Here is an 11,820-nt window from a genome sequence, read left to right on the forward strand (position 1 = left end):
GATCTGCGCGGGGTGGGTGCCAGGAGGATGTTGCATTCACCCCAAAATTTTGCTGCTGCTCTGCTCCCAGCACTGCCACTACCAGGCGCAGCCCTGGCTTTTCCTGGCGCATGGGTAGAGGCAGGGCGTTAAGCTGGGGTGGTGCTGGGTGACGGCGGTGCTGGCAGTGGAGTGGCAGCAAAATCTGAGGTGGACGTAGCATCCTCCCAGCACCGCTGGCGCCTGCTCCGAGCCCAACCCACGCTGAGAACAGGCCCCCACAGCCCCAGCTGTAGCCCACCCCACCCCGTGCAGATCCAGGGGCACACGCTTCCCCCCCACCCTCCCGAGGTGCAAGCAGCAGCAGAAGTTGCCTTACCCCCCCCTCCCCACCAAGCAGCAGCTCCAGCCCCTGCTCCCAGGCAGCACCTGCCCCCTCCCTTACTGCGGAAGACATTGATCTGCCCCTCCCCACGCCCCTCCCCTCCCACCACAGTGGACTTAATAGCTGCACACAGCTGTATCGAAAAATCGGATCAGTATCGGCGATATGCCTCTCTTAAATATTGGTCATTGATATCAGCCACAAAAATCTCTACCGGTGCACTCCTAATCACTACTAAATTATACTCCATATATCAATTCCGACAGGACAAAGTAGCAGTAAGTTTCTTCTCAGCAACAGAAAGGTCGGCAGAAACTGGCTCAATGGTGTTATATGAATCCCTATGGAATACTGCACAAAGAATTCCAACCCCTCTTGGCTCCGACTGCCTTGCTCTGAGATCAGCTGAGCTTATAGCTCCGGGGTCAGCAACCCCCGGCACGCGTGCCAAGCATGGCATGCAAGGCCATTTTGCTCAGCATGCCACCGCCAGCCCCGGCTCGAAGCAGCTGCTGCCAGCCGGCGGCTGGGAGGCTGCAAGCCCTGCTGCAAGCAGACCGGGCTCCTTGGGCAAGCTGCAGCTGGGAGGCTGCTAACAGCTGCTCTGGGCTCCAGCATGTCGGCAGTCTAGCACCTGCCAAGGTAGGCATTGTGTTTTTTTCAGCAGTCCAGCCAAAAAACATTGCCTACCCATGTTATAGCTTGTGCTTACTGAACCGAGATATCTGGCTCCCAATTTCTGGCCTTCTAAATTCTGAAAGCATGGCAAGGTTTTGTAACACTGATCAGTAGGCAGAGGTCACTATTTAGTTACTGCCACAAGCCATATACATACAGGGATTATGTGTGTGTCTGTGTTTAAGGATTTTTACTCTAACTAGTTAAAGGCAGAAATTCAAATATGTAACATACACACTCTACATTTCAGTGAAAAAGGATTCAAAATACTGATATAATATTCAGCTATGCTGATGATGCTTAACATTTTCATAACTGAAATCAGGCATGCATATCTCGCTACTTGGTCTTGCTTTTTAGTAATAATTTTCTTGATGACTCCTTGACGATCCTCAAGTCTTGTGCATTGTAACAGCATTGATTAGGTACCTCTAAATTTAAGACAGAAAGGAAACTTGGGTAACAGTGCAATTAAAAAAAAAAAAGTTTTGCAAAAGGTAAAGAGTTACTGTGTACCTGCAGCTCCCATACTTGGTAAGAACATTTCTTGGGGAAGTACTCCAACTAGGTCTGAGAACTTAAAAAATCCCCAAATATGAATAAAGTGTTCAAATTAATAAACCCTGATGCAGAAGTGAAGTGATGGCAGAAAAAACACACTACTACTACCCCTACCATAGTTTCTTACAATAGCAATTATACCTTTGGCAATAGTAAAACTGCAGTTACCTTCCATACTAATTCTAATAGTAACGTATTTGGATCATAGAGTTAATGGTAATACAGATAATTTCAGTGTATCCTGTGCCCAGCTTTTGCTGAGATTTTTTCCCCAGGAAAATTTCTTCCCTTTCTTTCCTACGAACTAGAATTGCCCATTCCAAGAAAACTACAGCTCAGATATTTTTTTTCATTTGTGATGTCAAGCTGAAAACCAGGATTTGTATATTATGCAGACCTGAAAACCAAAATTTACCTAGGCACTATAGTAGCACAAATAATTTCCAGTGATGCTGTGTAACAGTGCTCTAACATCAACACAAACTATCTGTTAAAAAAGACCTATATAAAAAGTCAAGATACTGATCTAAAGCCAGAACCTAAAATGAACCGGAACTCCAGCACCATAGTTTACAATGTGCTAACTTCCCCTAATTTGGATTTCCTGGACCACTGCTTAGCGAAACTGGTGCCAATCGTATCACATGTAAAACTCTCTTGCAAGTTAGTATGACATTTTGCAAATATGTGACCAAAGACTCTAAGATACTGTACCTTAGTAACTCTCAACTAGGGTGGCAGCACTCTAGCAGGCCACAAGATCCTTTGAAAGCTGCTACAAAGTGTGAGGAGATATGCAATAGGGCTGTACAAAGCTTCGGTTGCCAATTCGAATTGGTGGAGTTCTGGCCTGATATGGCAGTCAAATCTCTGAATCCAGATAGAATCAGGAGACCCTTTAAAACTCTCTGAATTGAATCAGAACCCTCCAAAATCATTTCGGAAAGATTCAATGATTTGGACATAGACATAGCTTTAAATGTTTTTTCTACATACCTCAAGGTGCCAGGCGGCTTGTGAATGCTGTGATAATGGGGCAGATGGAGTGTCCCACAGGAGCATTGGGGGGTGGGGGGGGCGGCCTCAGCGCGTTTGGCAGCAGACCCAGAAGTGGACCAGAAGCAATTCTGGTCCACTTCTGGGTCTGCTGTGGAGCGCACAAGGGATTCTCCACCCGGCTCGGCAACTGGTGCCTCCTGGGTCTGGGGGGGCACCCGGGGTCCCCCTGTGGCTGATTGCTAAGCTGGGGGGGTGGGGGGAGAAGAGGAGGCACGCAAGAGCGTCCTCTGCACAAAGTACTTCAGGTTCACTTCTGGGTCCGCCACCACGATCCATCCGCCCCACCACTGCAGCGTTCACAAGCCGCACCTGGTACCTTGGAGGTATGCAGAAAAAACATTTAAAGCTGTGTCTATGGCCGAATAGCTGATTCTCAGAATCAACATCACATCTTCAGATTCAGATTTGGCCAAACTGAATCAGGACAGTGATCTGAATCAACGAATTGAATCACTATCCCCTGATTTGGGCCGAATCTAAATCCAAATCAAATACGGCCCTTTTCGCACACCCCTAATATGCAATAAGCACAAGCTCAGGCTCATCCCTTCCGTGACCGCTTCTTCATCCCTACTGCAAAGAGGCAGGCACAGGCTGTCCCTGCCTCACTGTACCTTCTCCCACCTGCACTGCCTCGTCCCTGTGCAAGAAAGTAAACACTATATAAAAATATATTTATTTTTGAAATGGGGTTGCTCAATTCACAAAAGTTATGGAAGGGGGGCCTGGAGTTTAAAAAGGTCAAGAACCCCAGCTATAACTGATAATGCACAAAAAAAATTAAAATGTTGACATACCTATAAAATATATTATTAATTTGTTTCCTGATGTAAGCTCTTAGGCCTAAAAATTTCCCATATATTCTGTGAAGAGTAGTCTTAAGAAAATCTCTTTCACGGGGATCTTCGCTGTCAAAGAGCTCTAAAAGCTGTGAAGAAAAAAAAACGTCACTTTACTCGCATTTAGTGTGTTTTAAATGAATTTGGCTTTAAAAGTTTTTAAAAAATGTTTATTTTTACCTCACCTGCAATACAAACTTCTGATCAATATATTTCTTAGCTATGTTAGGTTGGAAATCTGGAGATTCTAAAAACCTTAAGAAAAATTCATAAACAAGCTGAAAAAAAATCCACAAAGAAATAACATTAGTTGTTTTTTTAAAAAACAGGATATAGAATAGTTAGCAGTAAAATGAGAACTGACAACCCTCAATAACAAACAATAGCTTAAGACTGCTGTTTCTACCATTTCTCAAATATATCTACATAAGTGAAGGGCTTCCCTGTTGGGGCTTGGCTCAGCTGAATGGAGCTCTAGGCTGCGAACAGGCTGGCCCTGTTTGTAGTGTACTGCTCTATGACGGTCTCCTTGCGAGGGTAACACCTTTGCCCCAGGGCTACAGGTCTGCCTGTTAGTCAGCAGCTGGTTTACAAATCTGTGCATTAGCCACCAGCCTGCCCAGGGCCAGCTTAGCTTGCTGCAGCTCCCTCAAAGTACCAGGAACCCTCTGGTTCCCTATTACAGCAGCCTTGAGGTTATAAAGGTTAAATATCACTGATTTGGTTGGTACCAGGTGAGGATAGCAAGGCTAAAACCAAACCCTGCCATGCTCTGCTTTTTCCATTACCTACCCCCTTCTTGCCCACTGTCCCTGTCTGAGAGGTAAGGTTAAGGGTATCCCCCCTCCGCATCACCAAAGCTGCTGTTCCCATTTCTCACATGCTGGCAACCACCCCAACACCTCCTCTTGTCAGTCCTAGAAGCACAAAAGGAACAGGGCAGATGAGCTGGGCTGCAAAGTACAACTCCAGCCCATGTCTCCCTGCCCACCGGCAACTGAGTGTGCTGCTGTGAGCCAGCACATGGGCTGCTGGGAGGCAGGGGACAGCGTGGAGGTCAGCACTGGTGGCAGCCCTTCCAGGAACAGCTGTCGGGGCTACTGGAGGTAGCTGGGGCAGGCACAGGGTGCCAGAATGGAGACTTTATTGCCTCACATAGGGGCTAGGTGGCATCACATCCTTAATAGGATCTCATGACATCGCAGATGAGAATCACTGTTCTTGGCCAACAAAATCTAATCTGACACGCACCGTGCCCCACTATGCATAGCTTGAAAAATCTATTTTGCACCCACATTTTTTTGAGCAACCGAAAGATCAAACTTGACCACAGTTATGACAAAATATAAACATGAATAGTACTGATAAATAAACAAACATCTATTTTAAAGTTACCCCTTCCCAAGTTATCTATATAGTTTTTAATGATTTTATAATTCAATTAGAATCATAAAAGAAAAAAAACAGAGCTGGGAGGGACTTAGAGGTTATTTCACTCTGTTAAAACCACCCCAACTAAATACTTCTCCAAACTGCACTTAACTTCCAGTGATGGAGATTACATGAACTCTCAGGGACTCTGTTCCAGTAACTGTTAACCTTCAGTGTTTGAAAGTTGTTCCTAATATTGTCAATCTTTCTTGTTGTAATCTTAGAACCAGCTTTAATAGCCCAACACAATTAGGCTAGTGTTTTTAACAAATATTAGGAAGATATATCTAATAATATTCTGAAATAATTTGATTATTGAGGAGATTGCTATATACCTGTAGGTGAGGCCAGGCAGCTTCTAGAGTTGGTTCATCTTCTTCTGGATCAAATTCTGCTCCCGTTGGATTGGAAGATGGTGGTAATGTTCGAAACATGTTAACTGCAAACTGAAGTCATATGCATCTTTATGAACTTTGAAATTAATTTAATTAATTAAAATCTTTAAAAATTCTCGCTTGGATAAGGATTCTTTGTAAGACAAACTATTTTAACTAATGCCTAAAAAATGCATCAAATTTTAAAAACTTGTATTTAGCCCAACTAATACTATATAAAGTAAAAGCTGTGTTATCGGGCACTTTATCATCTGGAATGATCTATTAACCGGAATCTGTCCCACCATGGCACTTCCGGTTTCGCCACCACGAGCCAAGTCCCACTTTTTTCTCATGGACCATGGCCTGGGGCAAAGCAGCCTGTGCGGAGCCCCCCACCCTGTCCCCCGGCACACTGACGCCAGCGAGTGAAAGCCCTGGCGCACTGGATGTGGCAGGAGGGGCGGAAGCCCTAACAGGCAAAGACGTCTCCAACCCAGTAGGCTGGAGGTAAGTATAACTCTCAGATAACCGGCATATTTGAATAACCAGCACCCCCCATTTCCCATGGATGCTGGATAACAGAGCTTTTACTGTAATCTAAATAGCTATCGGTTATTTTTTTCCTTTGTATATCTTAACTTGCAAAACCTTTTTTCATGCAATGCTGCTCAACCTCAAACATCACATGAACACCCTGTTTGTAAGAATAAATCTGGGAACCAATGCTAGAGGATGTTTTATAAAGTGTTTAGTGGCCTCCAAAATTCAGAGCAAAATAGGTTAAGAATACTATTCTCTCACAGGACCTCTGTTCCACGAAAATCCCCAAATATTACGCTGAAAACTATTATTAATACGGTTGCTTACAATTTTTGTGAACGTGAATATTCCTTTTCCACAATTTGTGGTATTCCATTGTTTTTCTGCTAACCAAAGCAGTGCTAAGCATTCCAAAAATATTCTCTCATAGAATAAAGAATGTTATATTCACTCCAAAATTTTCAAGCTTTCTCCATTATTCCCAAGAGAATAACAAAACAGAAGATGTTGAACTAAGCTTGCATGTTACAGCTAACAATATAACCTCTTAAGACTCATAACTGAACTCATTTCAGAGTCAAGGATGCTCAAATCAGCAGGGTAAAGCAGCTGTATCTTGCAAGTGCAAGTTTACACTGGAGACATCACATACCCAGCAAAAATACAAATGGAAAGTACATAATCAGTTCATTTTTACTACACTGATACTTTACACAGATGCCCCCACTGTCCTGCCATAACAATTTTTATGGTGGTACAAAACCCAAGCAAACAGACACAAATGCCCACATTTTGCAATGGCAATGACCCTAGTCACAGTTTGTGCTCTCTTTTTGTGGCCGATGCCTGTTCACTTATGGCAGAAGAGCGCCTCTCTAGATGCTCTGGCAGGAACCTGTCACTTCAGGAGCTCTATCCTATGAGGCAAGAGCTTTGTTTGCCTTTCCCTGAACACATGGCCCACGTCCGCAAACATGGGTTCCCCTGCTTGCAGATGTGCATCCTAAGTTGGGGAGTGGCAGTGTGACAGGAACGGTATGGAAATCCCTTGCAGGGAGAGTCCCCCAATGTAAATTCTACTGCCATGCCCCAAACCCCTGTGGGAGTTCCCCCCTCCCTGCTTGAGGATGCATACTGTGGGAATCCCTCCCAGAGGAGGATTCCCACAGCACAAATCATGCTGCCACAGCCCAATATGGGATGTGCATCTTTAAGTACCGGTTTCCCCCACCTGCAGATGCGCTCCCCTGTACAGGTGCAGCACCCAGAGCTATATTCCTGCAAGATCACACCTCTTTTGCTCCTGAGGCTTCCTGCAGGACAACAGCCTCAGCAAAAGCATCACTAAAGTAGATCAGCTGTACTGTGACATATCACAGCACAGCCGATCCTGTTCCAAGAATTACATCTGTGCTAAAATACTGTAGAAGGGAAGACTGATGCTCGTGTCAAGCCTTCTGTTCCTGCTGGTCTAGGTTTGTACATTTTTTAAGCTACAAGGGATCACTGTGATCATCTAGTCTTGCTTCTTGCATAACACAAGCCATAAGATCTCCATCAGTTAACTACTGCTTCAAGTTTAATAGCTGTGGTTGTTCTAGAGGTTGTATCTGAGAAAAACATCTACTCTTGCAATACCCATCCTAGCTGGCTCTGTGTAGAGCTCCTGATCGTGGAATATGAAGAACTCCAGAAGTGCTTCTTGAATGAGGCATTATTTGTATACATAAATAACAATATTGTTGTACTGGCAATAAGACGCAATGGGATCTAATGTGTGAACCCACGATCATGCCTCCTTCAGGGGGTGCAATTTTGTGGACTGAGCATTAGATCTCATCGTGCCTTTACCTGCATAGGTAGAAGGGACTTTTAAGGCCACAACTGCTCTTGGTCATCATTCTCCTCTGTCTTGATGTTCAAAATCTATAACAACCTAACATTTATTTTTGTATTTCCAGGCCTGACTAAAGTCAGAGCCCTATGCAGACAAGCTGCATGAAGTAGCTACTGTAGATTCATAAGAAAAATAAAAACCCTTTGACAGGTAAAATCAGAGACCAATTTCACAGGAAAGCAGAGTGTTACTCCAAGTCACTAGGTTCTGACTGCCAGTATGGGACCAAATGAGGAGTTTTCCTCAAACCAAACTTGCTTGTGGGCTTTGTGACAATGGAGGTTCTGTTGAGGAGAACACCGACAGCATTTACTTTATAAATCACAAGTTGATACAAAACTGTGTCAGCAAAACGGAGGACTGGGTCACAATGGAAAGTTGGTGGTCATGTTGAAGAAAGAGGGTCAGCCTGCATCTGAGGCTAAATCAAAACACAAGGCAGAGGGAACTTTGGCATAGGAGGAACGTATGCTCCACTCCAGCTATATTTCTTTCTCGACTGCAGAAGCAGAAGCAAGAGTCTTATGTTACTGTTGGGATTCATTCAAGAACTGCAAAACGTTTGGGATGCATCACTAAACTAGAAGTTCACAGCTTTTCCTTTCCTTATTAAGGTTGAGCTGAACAGAAAATAATGGTTTGAAAGGGAGAAGATGCAAGGAAGGGGAGAAAAGAAACAAGGGAAACTGATTTTCCAGAGGAAAAAATTCCTTGCAGAGGCTGCCTTAAAAAGAACAGGGGGAAAACAAAACTGTTCTCTTGGAAAAAGGCTGAGAAAGATACTCGGTTCAACAAAATATGCCAGCAGAGGGCGCTTTCAACAACACACAAAGAAAAACTGCCTTCAATTCAGTGGGTCAGTCCTCAGCATCCGACTGATGCCTTATGTCCAGAGCACTAGATGCAATGCAAGACAACTTCAGTCCACTTCTAACAGGGATTTTATGCAAGTAAGCAAAATACAATCCTCCCCCCCCTTACATTCAAGTTTGCTATTTATAATGCAGCTACTGCATTTCTCTGCACCTTTCACTGTCAAGATGACAGCATTGATTTTTGTGGCAAAGCACACCATTTCATTTATCTTTAATTTTATCCAGTTCTACATTGAAGTCACCCATTCCTAACAGTCAGATGGATGGAAAAGAAAAAAAAAAATCTGGCTTCTACCCCATTTTGCTTCTTTATGATACAATTTTTTTATGATTATAATAAAATATAAATCTGCTTGGTTTTGTTCATCTGAAACTCGGGTCCTAACCTAGAAGACTACAAGTTAATGCAACTGTGACATCACATCACATGATTAAAGTTAAGATAGGAAGAATTTTAAATTAAACTGTTCAAAACTATTTGTTTCCATCAATATCTATTTACCTTGAACAATTAACAAACATTCTGATATTCTGGAGCCTTTGTTAAAGATTCAACATCCTTGCTCCTTCAATTAAAATTAAGTGGCTTTTAATAAACAGACAATTACCCTTCAAAAAAGAGAGACAAGATCAGACTCAGAGAAAAACCAGCATCTCAGAAGTTATAGAACTAGTGAAAGAAGGAGGAAGACACAAAAAACAAAATAAATCACTTGCTGCTTAAGTTTTCCTTATACAAACTGAAGAGAAAAAATGGCACAAGTACAATTTTCTAAAATTCTTGTGCAATCATCTAAATGGCAGGGCTGTATCAAAATGTGATGTCCTTTTTTTAGGTGCAAAAGGTTTAAATTGGAGACTGACTTCCGTTCCCCCCCCCATTACTCTGTAAGTAGCAAAAAGCAAAACAGTCCTAGTCAAAATGGTACTGACATGAACAAATTCCTTTCTGCCATCCAGATTTGATTTAGCATTCCCTGGGTACATAATCTTCTACACCTCTGATACCAACAGAACATCCCCAATCTCAGGAGACAGAATTTTTAAAAAGGCAAAAAAAAAAAAAAAATTAACATATGTTGGATTTTCACCACTTCCTAGGTGTGCATTCTGCTGCACTAGCAGCATACAAGTCTATGACTTCTGATGGCTCATTTTCTAGAACACTGAAAAATGTTGCAGATACTGGTAGATTCAAGACTCTTTTTGTGTCATTTGCTCCAGAACAACTCTGAATGAAGGCTGATATAAAAACTCAAGCAATGATTCTAGGATCTCAGAGACAAGTCACCTGCCTTTCAACTTATTCATGTGTATGAAGCCTTTCTGCTAGTTTAACCAACAAAGGGCTCACTCATCCATACAACGTATGTCCCCTTACTTCACATCCAAAATTAAAGCTATGTTTTATGCATCAAAACAGCAGTTTAAATCATTTTGATTGCTAAAATCAGAAAAATTGAAGTCAGTTAAATTACTCATGTAGTTCCTACTCCTTTTATTTTTAAAAACAACCAACCAACCAACCAACCAACCAACCAACCAACCAACCAACCAACCCTTTTCAGTGGAAGCATTCACAGAATAGTTAATGTTAGGAATGTTTTATACATGACAAAATTAACCCTTTATAACCTTGACATTTCATGCTTTCTTCATTCTAAAGCATGTTGTATAAATTCTGTGTAGGTGATTTTTGATCATGTAGAATATTTTATGATGCGTTTTTTATATTCTGTCAGAGGTATGACTGTTGATTTAGATGCCCAAGATTAAAGGTTCCTGTTTTGAAGATGTTCCATCTGAACTGTAAGAAAAGGTGGGGAGGTTTAGTGGAATATATAAAAATAATGTCCCTCCTGCCTCTGTCTTTTCATTTAAAGAACATATAAACTGCTTCCTATAAGGGAAGGGTAAAATCCTTAAAGTGGATAAATTATCACAGTGCATGTGTCACAGTGTAGGCAAGTTACCTTATAATACAAATCAGAATATAGGAAAATTCTCAGAAAAATGGAAAAATCTGAATGAAGGGGAGGGGGAAAGGGAGAAACTAGAGATGTGCAACAAAATGCAAGGAGAAAGAAGCATCCAATGTCCTATCTAACAGAACAGGGACATTTGAAGAGACTGAAAAGAAAAAAAAAATGATATAAAACATTTGTAAGAAATGGTTTTTGTTTGTTTTTAATATATTTGTTTATGGACCTCACTGCCACAACAGATTGAGGCTAAAGCCTCAGCAAGACTGGAAAAAAGTAGATCTGTATACTGATAAAATATCTAAAAATATATATGATAAACATATATAAAGATGCACAAGCTGACATGCTTTCCAGTTCAGGAACACCCCCACTCCCCCTTTGAGCCTGTTAGTGCATAATTTCCCACAATATTAGTTGTATCACCTTTTGAAACATCTGATACAGATTACTGACAACAGAATGCTGAAATAGATGGACTGCTCCTCAGGGCCATGGACCGAGGTTACACATAAACCAGTTTAAGTGATCAGAAGCTAGTTTAAACCTGTAACAGAACAGAAGCTTAGTGCACATAAAACCTGTAACAGAACAGAAGCTTAGTGCACATAAACCAGTTTCAAAATGGCTGAAACTCGTTTAAGATAAACCTGCTTAGAGGTGCACTGATACCTTGGTCTGATATCGGATCAGCACCAATACAAAGAAAATCGACTATCGGAAATCAGCTTTTTTTGCTTGATGTAGCTGATAATTTGGCTGATAAATGCCTTGTGCATGCATGCAGCCGCAGCACTTGGAATGGGAGAACACAAAGGGAGAACACATGCAAAGGTGTCCCCTGACACCTTCTCAGGGGTGTCCGCAGCACATAGGCAGGGAGAAGCACAGCTTGGTGAGCTGCGTTCAGCTGGTAAGTCTGTTGGGGTGGAATGGGAGAGGAGAGGGAAGAGGGGTGAGAGGAGGGCAGATCAAGGCCCCCTGTGGTGAGGGAGAGGCTGGGGCAGGCACTGCCAAGCCGGGGTGGGGCAGGGCATGGGAAGGAGCTGCAGCTCATCTGGGGGCTGTTGGGGAATGGGGGGCAGCCCCCACCACTGCACACATCCCAGGAGGGCATGGGACCACGTGCTCCTGAATCTGTGTAGGACAGGGCTGGCTGGTGCTGTGGGTTGGGACCACGGCAGGCTCTTCCCAGTGGGGGGGGGGGGGGGGGGGGG

At 42.9% G+C, this 11,820-nt stretch overlaps 1 protein-coding gene across 2 annotated transcripts in view; it reads right to left on the reverse strand.

Moving 5' to 3' along the window:
• PPP2R5C (protein phosphatase 2 regulatory subunit B'gamma) overlaps positions 1–11,820 on the reverse strand; it is a 189,714-nt gene that overhangs the window by 39,418 nt on the left and 138,476 nt on the right. For both annotated transcript variants that reach the window (XM_019518554.1, XM_019518555.1), the window contains 3 exons: positions 5,268–5,378; positions 3,687–3,779; positions 3,460–3,590 (listed from right to left, as the gene is read on the reverse strand). In XM_019518554.1, the coding sequence (XP_019374099.1) occupies positions 3,460–3,590; positions 3,687–3,779; positions 5,268–5,378 (335 nt within the window). The remainder of the gene's footprint in view (positions 1–3,459; positions 3,591–3,686; positions 3,780–5,267; positions 5,379–11,820) is intronic.

Source organism: Gavialis gangeticus, unplaced genomic scaffold (genome assembly GCF_001723915.1).
Source record: "Gavialis gangeticus isolate Ggan-Ray unplaced genomic scaffold, GavGan_comp1, whole genome shotgun sequence".
In the NCBI taxonomy this organism is placed as follows: domain Eukaryota; kingdom Metazoa; phylum Chordata; order Crocodylia; family Gavialidae; genus Gavialis; species Gavialis gangeticus.